At 36.6% G+C, this 14,682-nt stretch overlaps 1 protein-coding gene across 2 annotated transcripts; it reads left to right on the forward strand.

The window, feature by feature from the left end:
• The first annotated feature begins 2,009 nt into the window (after positions 1 to 2,009).
• Positions 2,010 to 8,334, forward strand: LOC107660818 (kazal-type serine protease inhibitor domain-containing protein 1-like). Of its 2 annotated transcripts, none has more exons than XM_016450238.1 (5): positions 2,010 to 2,126; positions 3,561 to 4,295; positions 5,341 to 5,501; positions 6,031 to 6,178; positions 8,145 to 8,334. In XM_016450238.1, exons 2-5 carry the CDS (start codon positions 3,815 to 3,817, stop codon positions 8,264 to 8,266), a joined length of 912 nt encoding a protein of 303 aa, XP_016305724.1. In that variant the 5' UTR covers positions 2,010 to 2,126; positions 3,561 to 3,814; the 3' UTR covers positions 8,267 to 8,334. The 2 variants fall into 2 exon arrangements, with proteins under 2 accessions (XP_016305724.1, XP_016305725.1); XM_016450239.1 differs by lacking the exon at positions 2,010 to 2,126 and having other exon boundaries at positions 3,507 to 3,668; positions 3,749 to 4,295.
• Positions 8,335 to 14,682: the final 6,348 nt, after the last annotated feature.

The following is a 14,682-nucleotide window of genomic DNA, read 5'->3' on the forward strand; positions in this document are numbered from 1 at the left end:
AAAAATATATATATATATATTTATTTAAATTCTACTTTCCTCCAATCAAATTTGAATTGAATTCTATCTATCTATCTATCTATCTATCTATCTATCTATATTCATACAGTTCATATTTTCTCAAGAAACAATAAGAAATACACATGTATTTAATATGAAATATTAAACAATCCCTGACTGCTTCAGCTGTGAGGTGATTTCACAGTTTTGTAGAGGAACTTATCAAACTACAGCATGTAAAATTGTAAATGAGTGAATAAAGATCCTGTTGATCATCATTTCAAGGCCCACGATAAGGGCTCACACTGCGCTGATTCATGGCTTCAGTGTTATCACAAACCAATATATCTAATCCCCGAGGTGAGCTGAATCTCTGCCCTGCTTCACCTCCTGTAATTCCATTGCTGGCCCTGTTTAATACACTATACAGCCATTTGGATTTACAAGCATTTGCTCCATATGTGACCTCTGCTGGGTGACATCATGGTTATAAAGGAATTGAATTTGTGGAGGCTCCATGAAGACTGTGAGACAGTGTGTATGTGAGTGTGAGACACATGAGAGAGACAGACAGGATAAGGCAATTGATCTTCATGAATCTGAAATGCCTGTCCACTTGAAAATAAATCACAGGAGCAAAGTACCCATTACACTGCAAAACAGAAATTGACATGAATAAGAATGATTTACACATCAAGTTTTGCTTTCTTTTCATGGGTCTCTAATGATGATGAAAGGTTTTCTAAAGAATGTTTGATTTCTTTGGGTGAGCCAATCTGCTAATTCTGCATTGATGATAAATCCTGTTTTAACTGTAATAACTTTAATATATTGTGTTATGATCAGCTACATTTACACTGCTGGTATCCTCCAAAAGGTTTCTTCAGTCACTAGCGTGCAAAAAAGGATTATATTTCCGTCAAAAATACAGAACACAGCAATAAGAAACTATATTCTGCATTATATTTTTACTATAATATTTCCATGAGAGCACAATCAATTCTGAGGTAAAATATACATTTGTTCTAGTGCCTTGAATTTAATATGCTGATTTTACGTAATCAGCGTATTTTTTTTTAATAATTAAAAAAATACAATAATACAGAAAAATGCTGTATTACATAAAATGTCATTTTCTAAAAAAAAAAAAGTATGTCATATCTGCAAATATTAAAGAAATTAAGCTAATTTTTAGGGGTATTAAGATTTTTCCCATTATTCTCAATTTTAATTCTTACCCTTAAAATTAGCTTAATTTCTTTAACATTTTATATAAATAAGAGCAAATATTAAAGAAGTTAAGCTAATTTTAGGGATATTAAGGTTTTTTCATTATTTTAATATTTGCAATCTGTATATATGACATGCAGTTCTTTTGTGAAAAAGTGCTATATATTTTATATAAATAGATATTTAAGAAATATAAATGAAATGAAGTTAATTTTTAGATTTATTGCTTACGTTTTTGGCATTGACAACATATTTAAAATTCCAACAGATATCATGCTCCACTGACTCGCATATGGGGAGAAAATGTGACATCTTTTGTTGCTTTCATCTCAACAAGAGTTTACACAATTACAGACAGCTGGTTTGCCTTCAAGCTAAAATTTTTGACGTTACCGTCTGAGGTTGAGCATCATCCCTTTCTATAACAATGCATTTACAGACATACAGTAGATACTATACTAAGTCTATGTCTAATTAAACTGACAGCATGTATTTTCCAGTCAAAGCCCTTAAAGGATAATCAAACAATGAAAATGTCATCACACTATGACCAGGGGCTGTCAAGGTCCAAAAAAAAATAAAATAAAATAAATAACAACAACCAAGAAAGTACCATAAAAATGGTCTCTATGTCCTGTGCTTTACATATGACTTGAGTTTTGTGAGTCATAAGACCTGCTTTTATGGTGCTTTTCGGACAGGAAAAGCACATTGTAACCTTGGGAAAGATTCTCAGAGAAAGTTAATTGGAGTGGGGTCTGATCTTATCATGGACGTTCAATCTGTGTTGGTTAATAGTAAAACTCAAGGCACACTCCAGAGCTCGCTGCAGCCTCTCCGGTGTTGAATGGAAACAGCCTGAAGCAATTAGCCCACTAAGACCCACTCATTAGGAGGTAAGAAGTGAATGAGATCTGCTCACCACAGCTAATCAATATTAATGATGGATTATTTACAATTAACAATGGGCCCTTAATGGCCACCTAATTGTTTGTTTTGGCTTAACGTGTGGAGAGCAGCAGATAAACTAAGGACATTAGTGAGAGAGAGGAGCTAAATGTCTTCTCACTTTCTTTTACAGCACAGATAAGCTCGTTTGTACTGGAGGACTGTTTTGTTTTTCATGTAGGCCTGCAACAACAAACCTGCTCAATGTTTTTTTAAGTCCCCTCTAAATCAAAATGAGAGTTTTGTGGCTTTTAATCTGCCTTCGTACTTACACTTCTGCACTGTGGTGTAGCTACTTCTCTGATACTTTGGTATGGTACTATTACTCATACTATGTCACTGCGTTGGTTTATTGCTTCTGTATGTATTTATAATTTGTAAATCACTTTGGATAAATGTGCAAGCTAAATAAATCAATTCAAATTTATGTCAGTTAGCTTTGAGGTCATTTATGAAGTGCAGTGCTGAACGTTGACAGAAATAGCCATTAGAATATATAGGCCCTATATTTATATAATAAATAACTTAATGACGTAGACTGAATGAGAAGCACATATACATAAACGCACAAGACTTTACTGAAATATTTCAGCATGTCTGATATCAACAACTGAGTGACGGTCGTGTGAATCACAAGTTCAGTTCATCACATGCACGTCTCTAAAATAACTTACAGTTCTGCTTGAAACGTCATGTGCGTGATTAAAAACACAAAACGGTGCGATTCTTTCTTTCTTTCGTTTTCATACCTCTTTGTGCTTTATCAACAAAGTTCCACTCAATCACTTGTAATCGGATCTGTAAAATGCACCTTAATACCAGCAAAGAGGGTCAGTAAACATGATCAGTCACATGATATTTACGGCTCTTGTGATTGGCTCAAAAAATGTTTTTAAGTGAATGGGAATGCTTTGACTGTGCCAGTGATCTATAGGCACAACTATACTCACTTTTATACATTTTTTATAAATTGTTGTTGTATATATATATTTTTTATCCCAGTACCTGACAGGAGGTACACTTACCTCACATATTATGTGAAAAAACAGGCTTGGGGAGTGTGAAATATGCAAAAAAATCAGATGCTACCTATAGACCAAGTTTGTGAGGGTTAACTTATGACACTTTCTGTGTCCAGTTTGGTTTAAAACCCATGATTTCGTCCCCACTGTTTCACCCCCCTCCCCAAATCAGAATTGAGCGTTTTAATTGGTTGTTGCTCATTTCCCAGCTCACACCTTTTTTACATGTTTGTTGGGCAAATGGGGGGAGGCACCCTGCAGTTTAAGAGGGGGTCACCAAAGTTAGAACTGCCTCTGTGTTTTCTTTCCCACCTCCTTGCTCATTCAGCCTGTTGCACTTTTGTGACACTGCCAACACAGGTCAGTTCGTAAGCATACTTTGAAGACTGCTCAGAGAGAAAAGGCTTTGCTGATGATCACGGGAATCCTGGAAACACTCTATTTTGGGATTTTTAGGCCTAATAACTGGTGAGGAACACTCATGTGTGTTTGTACAGAGTGCATTTGTTGGTCTTCTACACTGACATAAAAGCTACTTCTGTTATCAGAGACAAGAACTTTTTTCCACCTATTTGCTGTTTTTGGAGACTTCAACCAGTTTAACCTGCCAGGCAATGGCTTATTTACTAGTTGTACTAGTGCTGATGCTAGTTCCAGGATCTGAGTCCTTCCATCTGGAGCACCTCAGCCATTTTGACTGGCAGAAGAGCATTCGACCAGATGAGGGATGCCCTAAAAAGTGCCATCCTGAGCGGTGCCCAGATGTTAGGCAGCTGCAGGGTTGTCCAGCCGGGCTGGTTCGTGACCAGTGTGGGTGTTGCTGGGAATGTGGAAACGATGAGGGGCAGCTGTGTGACCTGGAGCCCCGATCTGGGTCTGCTTTCTACGGGCGCTGTGCTGAAGGGCTGCGCTGCAGAGCTCCACGCAGAAACCCCACAGGTGAACCCAGAGCCACCTGCGTGTGCAGCAAGCAAGAAGCACTCTGTGGTTCTGATGGAAAGACGTATAAAAATATATGTCAGTTTCGGGTGGGCCAACACAAGCAAGGCAAAGGGCAGATGCTGACAATGGTGCACCACGGACCCTGTAAGACAAGTGAGTATCTCTAAAAGTACTATGATTAAATCTTAATATATACATATATAGATACATTGTAATTCCTATTATTCTCAATGGTGATTTTCATTACTGCAACTTTTTAAAGTGCATTTAAATTTATTAGGTACTATTAAAATTAGCATGGATTAAAGGCAGCACAACAAATACTACAATGATTGTATAAACACTCAGTAATTATTACATTTATATTATTTATATATTTATATTAAAATGACAGTTTATATATTTTAAATGTCTTTAAATATTACATTGATAAAATTAAATGATTACATATTGTATATTAAATGTTAACATTTTATATTGACATTACAATAATGAGTATGTGATGTTTTTGCATTAGGATAATGAGAATTGGGGTGGGGGGCTTAAAAGTCGCAATTGCAGTCATTCTAAAATAGGCTTAATTTTCTTTCAACAAAATATGATTTTTTTTTTGCTTTTGGCAATGACAATATGGCCAGGGCATGTCCTAACAGAGATTTCCCTTTCTAAAGGCCTTCAGCTATTAAAAATGTATTTAATTGTATTGGATCGGATTTCTTATTGGGATTTGATATTGCATTTTAGTACTAGTACTTGTTTGCTCAGCGACCTCAGCTAAAGTAACGGCCACATCAGTTTGGAATGAATGCATCTGCTAATATAAATGTAAATGTATATATAGATGTAAATGTCCTCTCAGGAGAAACCATTGTCATGGATAGAGTCTGAGTGCCAATATAATCACCACATTTCAAAGTTTTGTCATGGAAAAGGCCAAATGAAAACCCATTTGTTCAACTGTGGGAATACGAAGTCAGCCGTTAAGTTTGTATTTACCTTACCATAATGTTTAGCATTAGCAGCTCATAAGTGTTCAATCTCACACCTTAAAATAATTAACCAAGCTAACCAAAATACAGCACAAATGGCTACAGTAAATACAGAAGCTAGTGTGAAAGAAGCATCGAGTAGCAGAAATTTGCTTTAGGATGTTTTCTTTTCTTAAATTTAAGTGTCCCATCTTCTGCGAACTTTACAGAACCGGTTATCACTTATGCTCCCCATGACATCGTCACAACCAAAGGAAGTGATGTCATCTTTTCCTGTGAGGTGTCATCGTATCCAATGGCTTCCATCCAGTGGAGTAAAGAAGAGGACGTTATTTCTTTTCCTGCTGATGATTCAAGCATGACTGTACAGGTATATGCACATTCAATAATCTGTACCTGCGGGACAATAAAATTGGAAAAAAATGTAGTAACCAACACTGCAACATAGTAACAAATACACAGGCAAGCACCATTCAAATTGGCATCAGTGTGCACAGAATGATAGTTACGTAATCTTTAGAATTTTTCATTGCATTGTCCATATAAATGAAGTTTGAAAAAAAAACAAAAAAAAACAGTTAAACTTAAAAATAAATGTTTCAAAAGGTTTTTTTTTTATGCAATAGAAACACAATTTTTAACAGTTTTTAAAAGAACAATTTTTTTTTCTTAGTAAAGAGCATTATAATAATCTGAAGAACCTTTTGTGGAATGTAAATGTTCCATGGATGTATAGGTTCTTCATGGAACCACAGATGCCAATAAATAACCTTTCTTTTTTTTTTTAAATGTAAACAGATAAATGACCTCTCAAACATCAGGTTTACATTCTAGTGACATTCTCTCAAACAGTTCTGGTTTTGATAAATGTGCGATGGTGTGTGTTTCTGTAATTACAGGCCCGTGGAGGTCCGCGGCGGTTTGAATTGACTGGCTGGCTCCAGATTCAAGGAGTCGGGTCGAACGATGCAGGTGTGTACACATGCACCGCCAGGAACGCCTTCGGAGAGGTGTCTGCCTCTGCCAGATTACAGGTTACACATGGAGGTATGTCTGAGAACACACTCATTCATAGACACAGACACGGCCATTTGAAAACAAGGTCAGAGGTGAACAAGCTGAAAAAACATGATTGTTGGGACTGCTTCCACACACTGACACACTCTCTCTCTCTCTCTCTCTCTCTCTCTCTCTCTCACACACACAATATAAGACCAACACAAAATATAAGCATTATGTTTCAGAAACATCAGAATATGTAGCTTCAATTTTATTTGAACATAGTACCAATCAGATTTCTATTTGCTCTCAATTTATTTATCCTATATATCTTATTTTCGTATAGGAACAAATATATTTAAAAATTATTAAAAAAATATGTATTATTTTAATTATTAATTATTTTCATATGTTGATAATTATTTTAAAATTATTTGTATTTTATTCATATATTACATTAATAAATAAATAAGTATTAAATAAATATAAAAAAATAAATATGATTAATATTATTAAATATTAAAAATAAATATTATTACATAAAATATTATATACACACACACACACACACACACATTAGATAATATTATTATTTTTAATGAATAAGAAATATTAATAATAATAAATCTGACTGGTACTCTTCAAATGTGATTGAAACTAGATAATCTGATAAAAATAAATTAATAGATTATTATATATCAAGGAGATCTCCTTTGTGAGTTTTCAGTGTAAGGTCAGTTGACTAGTATTTATCTTCTGTTGTCTTACAAGTTGATTTCCTCATCTAGTTACAATGCAAAGTATTTTTAGCAGGCTATTTAAAGTTAATGCAAACAGCAAACATTTAATTTGAACATTTGTCTTGTTTTAACATTGAAAAATATCTGTCCACACTGCAGTGAGAGGTCTGTTAGGTTATTCATGTTCTCTCTGTGGTCTGTGGCGTGGTCAGAAAAGACATGCAAACGCACCAACAGTGGGAGCTGATCGATTCGCATATGCCACTATCAAAGCTTATCATCTCCTCATCGCTAAAGGTGAACTTGGCCTTCCGAGAATCCGACAGAGCTGATGATAACCGTACACCAGTCGAGAGCTTTCTCCAGTAGGAGCGTACAGGCTGGTGATGACAGGAGGTCAGGAGGGCCCTAGATGGGGGGATATTTGGAAGGGAAAGGGAGAAGGGGTGGAAGGGCTTGTGTATTATGTGGCAGGTCATTGCTGTGACTGTCTGGCTGTTATCTCTTTCTCTGGGGGTCTGATCCTTTAGACTGCCCCTTATCTGCACCACCAGTGCTTGCCCCACCCCTCGCTTCCCGGAATGTCCCGACTGCTATGAACTCTGGGATAGGTGGAAGTGAAAGGTGACTCTAGACACAGGACAGACCCTTTCCTATAGGTTTTTACAGGCTATAGAGAAAAATAGAAAGAGAGGATTTAAATATATCAAGCATGCATGTGTTTTACAGGAAGTTGTGGGCAAAATATTGAGAAAATGCTGAGCTTTCTTAATATGATTAAAAGTAAACATGCTGCTCTTTATTTAATGCATTAATTAATAGATCCTATTTGCATGCTGGTAATGGCTGTTCACCACATTTTAATTCTGTTAATTAAAAAAAGCATATACTAAAATGTATTAGTATAGTATATAAATGATAGGACACTCTAATAAAAATAAAGGTTCTTTATTGGCATCCGTGGTTCCATGATGAACCTTAAACATCCATGGAACCACAATAGTTTCTTTACAGCGGAAAAAGTTTCTTTAGATTTTTAAAATGCTCCTCACACTAAGAAAAAGTGATTCATTAAGAATTGGTCACTGAAAGGTTCGCTAGGGAACCAAAAATGGTTCCTCTTAGGAATCGCTGCAAAACCCTTTTGAAACAATTATTTTTAAGGGCGTATTAAACAAAATAAAAATCATGTTTGTTAAAAGCATAAAAAAATGTATGATGCATCATAAATAATTACTACAATTCATTTGATTCTTTCTCTTTATATTTTCCAGGTTCTCAGCTGAGCAAAGAATTCCAACAAAAAGAAAACCGAGCTTACAGAATATCAGGCGAAGAAGGGAATGTCGATGATGAAGATTACGAAGGCCAGCCAAGTGGATATATGTATTTGTAACATACAGAGATTATAAAATCATAGCATTTAAACACAGATATTTTTTTTTATTAAGTTTGAAATGTAAGCTCAGCATAAAATGTGTACTCTTGAATATTTTTTGCCCTTTTTAAAGGCAAAAAAGGGCTTATGTGTACGTGTGAGCATTGTATATAAATCCAAATAATTTCTATCCACTCTTCAGAACTGTACTTAAAAATAGAACTTAATTAAATAGTTGATTTATGCATTGAGTGCTTTATTGTTCATGAGCCAAGTGGGAAAATCTAAAATATTTGCTAAGAGTCCGTTTAGGGTTAATCGTTATTGCCAAAAGTTGTTATGCAAAAGTGCACATGCCGGACTTTTCTAAAAGCCCCCAGTCCCCCCCGCCCACACACACAAAAAAAAGAAAAGAAAAAGAAAAAGAAAAGAAAAAAGCCATTGATGCTGCTGTGGCACGCATTTACTCTGAACCCACTCCTTGCTGTTGAATAAAACATCAGCAGTGTCTCTCCTCACTTCTGTCTTCTCAAAGACGCTGAGCAGAAAAAAACACCCAGGTTAAGTTGTTTGAAAGCTCTGGTATTAAGAGGCGTTTTACACATAAGAAGTTGGTTTCGCTGGGTTTTCTCTTCCCTCCCCTATTGATTGATGCTTAGCTATCAATGCATAATAGAAAAGCACTCAGGACAAATGTGGGGTTATGGCCTTCCAGGGAGAGAGCAGACCAGGCTGTTTCTCAGCACCATTATTGCCCCATAAAGGATCCCTGGGGAGGGACAAGTTCCTCACATCAGCACACACCAAATACCCAATTAAAAAAGAAGACCTTTAAATTCTCTCCTCTTTCCTGGGCAGAAATCAATCAGAATTCAATCTGTTCGGCTTGGATTCCGACAGGCCAGGTAATTGCTCACCAGAGCTCGGATAGGTGACAACAGCTTCGAGGAGAGATAGCGAGCCAATCAGGTGTTCTCTTTCAGACCGTCGGTGAGAAAGCAGTGATACCTAACGAAAGCTTATCTATACGCTTTCAGGCTGGCTTTTATTTTTAGACTCTTGGTGGCAGGTTAAGATTTTCTTTTCTAGGCAGCAGGTAAACGATACGACTTTGAGCGTTAAAATAAATGGATAATTTAAAGTAAGTGGCTCTCATATTCGTCTTCTTAAAAGCCCTTTGAAAATGAATTCCAATTTGGAATGATTTGTACTCCAAAAGGCATTTGTTGGGGAGTGCGCAACGCGATTGGGCGAGCGAGAATCGGAAAGACAGACCAGGAGAGAGAGAGGGAGAGATGGATGAAGATGTGATATGGAGTTAGAAGAATGCAATTAAAAGCTGAATCATTCTCACTCCAGCGTAACTCTATCCGTTGAGATGAGAGCCGAGCCTCTTTCTCATGGCTGTATTTGTGTGGATAAAGCTCTCCCCTGGCCCTTGTTTTAGACTCGCGCTTAATGATTCCCTCTCCGATGGGAGAGAGTGGGCTGCTGTCAGGATGGGAGACGCAATCCGGACGCAGCAGTGCCCGAGTCCCTCTGGCCAGCAACGCCATGTGCAGGGGTCAGCCGAGGGCAGAGGTCATGGGCAGAGAGCTAGGATTAATGGACATCTCAATAAAACGCATGGGTCGGGTTACTAGTTGCCCAGCCTGACCTGACACACACACACACACACACACACACACACTCCATCTCTCATTATTTCATCAGAGTGTAAACACAAGACCCACCTCAACTGAGTGCAAGAGGATGTGGTCACAACCTTCATTAGCTTGCACTAAAATACTATGAAATAAGCATATATTAATTCTTAAGATGATATTATTTGGCCATTTTGTATTATAGTTTTTAAAATAAATCTGGTAAAATAAATCTGAATTTATTTAATATAAATACATAAACTGAAAAATAAAGAAAGTTTAAATAAAAGCGAAAAAAGAAACATGCAGGAAAGACGTTAGACTTAATGAAGCAGTCATGACAGTGAATGAAGCATTTTAATATTGCGCTGGTCAATGAAAAAGACCATGCATATCCACAGGAGAGATAAACAGAGACCATATTAAGAATCGAGCAAAGAATCGCTTGCTGACAGATAATTATTCAGCTGATTTTTATATTTCATACAGTGCAAAGAAATGTATATCTGGTTATTACATTTATTTACATTTATCACAGTTATTCAGTGAATTTAATTAATTACATTTAATTAATTCATTATTATATTTATATACTGTAATTATATTTAAAAAGAGGATAATTAAGGTGTTATATATTTAGAAAGAAAGAAAGAAATTAAGAAAGAAAGAAAGAAAGAAAGACAAAAACGAGAATTAAATTCAATATTATGTAGCTCTATATCTGATCATTTATTATATTTTTTATAATTATTTCTGTATTTCCTATTTACCTAATTGCGCTAGCTTGATCTTGTCCTCATGTTTGGAGAACGACGTTTACAAAAAAAAATGCAGTAATCATTAGTTTATGACTAATTTCCCAGGCTTTAATAATATCAAAGAGTTCAGAATCGAGGTGAAGCTGGAAAAAGCTAAAGGAAATGCCTCATTAACGCCATCAGGTGGCGCGTGCTGCTGTCTCATTCGCTCTCCGCTGGAACTCTCGCGAGAACCACGTTGACTGCCGAAGGAACTCTCGCGATAATTCCATCCGTTGTTGGGCGGCATTTAGATGATGGATTGTGAGCGGCCTCATTAAGTCACGCAATGAGTGAAATATGTCTTTGTCTCCCCTTTGTCGCAAAAGTAATAAAGGGACGCCGAATTCTTCAGCACAGCTGCACATTATTGCACAGCTCTCAGCCGGACGATTTTTTTCTCTTCTCTAATTGATAAATGACAGGATGGAAAGGTTATTGTTGTCACACTAATTGGAAATGGCGGTGAATTAGTAACGGGGCTTGTGCGTGCAGTGGCATTGGGTGGCACAGTCTGACTGGTGTTCTGACAAGTCTGACAACCAGCTACTCATAGACTGGCCCACATGAAAAATCCACATGGGCATAGAGGGAATATTAATTCCAGTGATTAAACAACACTTGGGGAAAAACGTAATATTTAAAACAGTGACCTGGCGGTAAGATGAAGCATTTTGATTTCATGCCAGTATTACAAAATACAAGAACAAAAATAGGCTATTAAAGCTAACAATAGTTAAGATTACTTTTATGTGAGATTGGGTCTAGTTGGCACACTTTGTACTTAACAAATTATTATTTTTTTAAGGATAGATAGGCCTATTTATTGTATGCAAAAGATTAAACACATGTTGACCCAACAGTGGGGTATTATAGCTAGGGTATTTAATTGCATTTCAGCAAAATCAATACAGTATAAAATAACTCATTAAACAGTGAGTCATGCTGTGAGATATATGGCATTTCAGTCAAAAATATAAAATAATTAATTAAACAGCAAAAATTGCTAGCAGAAATGGTTTAAAATCAACACCCAAAACCACAGAGAAAACAGTTGTGCATTTTCACATTTGACTCAAAATAGTTGAGATATTACTGCTGTGACAAAGCCCAGGCTTCCCTATTAGTTAGTAGTTGTTACGTCTTATGTCTTTAAAAACATTAGGCTACTTTATCCAAATGCACAAGCAAACAGAGCCCTAATAGAGTTTACGGTTTCAATCTTATTTAAATCTTGATTCTTATAAACGGAAAATACAGTGCTGTAGAAATGGACTTCCATTTGCAGGAATGTATCATTTAACCCTTCTATTTTGCTCTCCGGAGAGCTACTCTTTCACTTAGCTTTTTCCTGTGAAAGCAGGATTTGATTATTACAGTAAGTAGTAAACATGCAGGTATTTTTCCATCTCAGCTTGTTCTGAGTTCAGGGCCTAAGAGTCTGTGGATGCAGCTTGTCTATGGCACTTTCACAGATCAGCTTTCACACAAACAAACCCTCACAGAGGAGACTACAGTATATGCAGGTAAATGTAGCCACAATGCCAGCAACATGTACATGTTTGTACCTAAAGGATCCATACCTTAAACATATTAGTACATATTAGTACTTAAAGTGTACATATTAGAACCTAATAGTAGCAAACGTGTACCTTTTGAAAAGGTACCGCCCCAGTGACAGCTTTTGTACCTTTATTTCTGAGAGTGCAGGCAGGCAATCAACTTACGAAAACTCACATTTGCCTTTGCAAACACATCAGATCAGCCCATTTTGATGTCCTTCCCTTTTAAAATCTGTTGTTTCAATAACCAGAGGGTTTCAGAGGAATTGTTTGCTGTTTAATAATGTATATAGTCAAATGAATAGCATGGAACACTAAATATTTGCAGTACAGCATGTTAAAAACGTAATGGTGTGTTCAGAACAAACATGCATATTGACTGAGTAAAGATGGAGAGGGTGTTACTCATCGTTCTTGTGGCTTTAATCTTTCAGCAATGTATTGAAGGAACATAATGCATTCTGTAGCTGTACTAATAATGTTTTTAATATACCTCTTTAAAGTGACAGCCATACTCATGTTTCAAGTAAAAGTATATTTGCCTTTGACTTATTAAAATCACGTTTTCTCATGCATGCATTTTCATTTGGCCCAGTCAGACAGCAGTCAGTGATTGACAGATGTATTGATCCCCAGAGAAGCTTTGTGATGGTGATGTGGCATATTTTTATTTACTGCCTGTCTTTAATCCAACCTAGCCACTGCTGACAGTACCGCCTGTCCTTTAAGACTGACACAGTGCCTATTGTGAGGAAATGGAAGAGTGCAGTGTTTGAAATGTTGAGGATGCCATCAGGGGAAGCTGTCATGGGTTCGCCAGCAGGTACTGTCACCAACATAATAAATCAACTGTCTAGTTGTTCATTCATCCTTTTGTCAACTCTCTCCTGGCTTCTGTTCACTTTTATTATCGTTCGTCAAAACCTGTATTTCTTTCATTTTTCCCCCCATATTTGTATTTATTTTGATTCAAGCTAAAATAATAAAAGCTACCCTAAAAAACAATATAAATAGCTATGTGACTCTTCATTAACTTTATTCAATAGCCCACACAGTTCATTCTGCTTTGTGTGTGTGTGGAGTTTATCTGAAAAAGTTGATACCACAATAATCAATGAACTTAGTGGAACTGTGTGTAGATCGGCCAGAAATAATAATAATAAAAATAATATAAATAATAGAGAAGAAATACATTTTTCACATACATAACTTTAAAAAATAAATGGTATAACGCAGGGCTGTACGTTAACTTTTTTTTCACATAGCACTGGTGCTACAGAGGTTGAAAGTTTTGTAGCACAGGCCAAAAAGTTGTAGCAAAGGTATATTTGTGGATGTTTGCTTCAAAGCACCTTCCACTGCAAAACGACGTAACGTCTTGTTTTCTAAAAAAAAAAAAGTTATAAATGTATTGAAATTCTACTTAAAACAGACACATAATAAATCTATCTATCATCTATCTATCATTGTGAATCACGAGTTATTTTATTTGCAATCCACTTTAATTCTGCTTCCTTACATTCAAATTAAAAAAAGGGTAATTTACTAGCAATTTTCAAGTGAAAATTGTTTTAAAGTAAATCCTACACCAAACTTTTTTCAGTGTAGTTCCTCTTCAAATGTCCTCACTGTATCAACCCAGTACCTTGTAGACACCTTTGTTACTAGGCAGACTTATAAAATTGGACAATTCCTGTCAGTTCCCAACAATTGTTGTGTGCTATATACATCAAACGGTCAACGAATGGACAGTGAGTGTGCCATCAGAGGCTGAGACGAATTAAATCCTAACTGCAATGCATTTCGGGATAGCCAAATCGGCAGTGACATCATGCTGTGAGAATAAATCTGCGCCGGAAGCTACAGCAGGTGCTGAGGTTTGTTGGTTATGGATGGGTACCTATCATTGCGCTCTCAGAATTGCAGTAGGCTTACCTGAGGCAAGGGGCACACTATTGTTAATGTGAACTGAACAACCCAAATCAGTAATGCAGATTCAAACCTGTTGTGAGCCATCTCATCACAGACTGAAGCGAGCAGCATCAATCAGAAAGTGATCGTCAGTTCCTCCATCCAGTTTTATCGCCTCCTATTCTCATTTCCAAACAATTATGCCTGACTTAATTGCCAATATCCACAGCTGGGTTTCAGTGGTTTTCAATGAGTTACCACATAACAGTCATCATATTTCCACAGTGAAATAAGAGGGGGGTTTGCTTTATGAGAAATAAAACTGAGAGCTTCTCACTCTCACATTAAAAGGACCTGTTGGGGACATCAGGATTTTGTAAACATGGTCGTTGGTGATGTGCCGACGTGCTGCAAGAGCTGGTTTGAGGATGTGTACCAAGTTTCAGAGCAGTGAATATTTGGGGGACTTGGTCCCAGGGCATTATGGGTAAAGAGCTGCATGATGGGACATTAGAGCCATT

Source organism: Sinocyclocheilus anshuiensis, unplaced genomic scaffold (assembly GCF_001515605.1).
Source record: "Sinocyclocheilus anshuiensis isolate Anshui unplaced genomic scaffold, SAMN03320099.WGS_v1.1 scaffold1289, whole genome shotgun sequence".
NCBI classification, from domain to species: Eukaryota; Metazoa; Chordata; class Actinopteri; order Cypriniformes; family Cyprinidae; genus Sinocyclocheilus; species Sinocyclocheilus anshuiensis.

Coding starts and splice junctions, on each gene's coding strand:
- LOC107660818 (XM_016450238.1), top strand. CDS start 3,815: ATGGCTTATTTACTAGTTGTACTAGTGCTGATGCTAGTTCCAGGATCT. Junction 4,296..5,340: donor CCACGGACCCTGTAAGACAA/GTGAGTATCTCT, acceptor CGAACTTTACAG/AACCGGTTATCACTTATGCT. Junction 6,179..8,144: donor ATTACAGGTTACACATGGAG/GTATGTCTGAGA, acceptor TATATTTTCCAG/GTTCTCAGCTGAGCAAAGAA.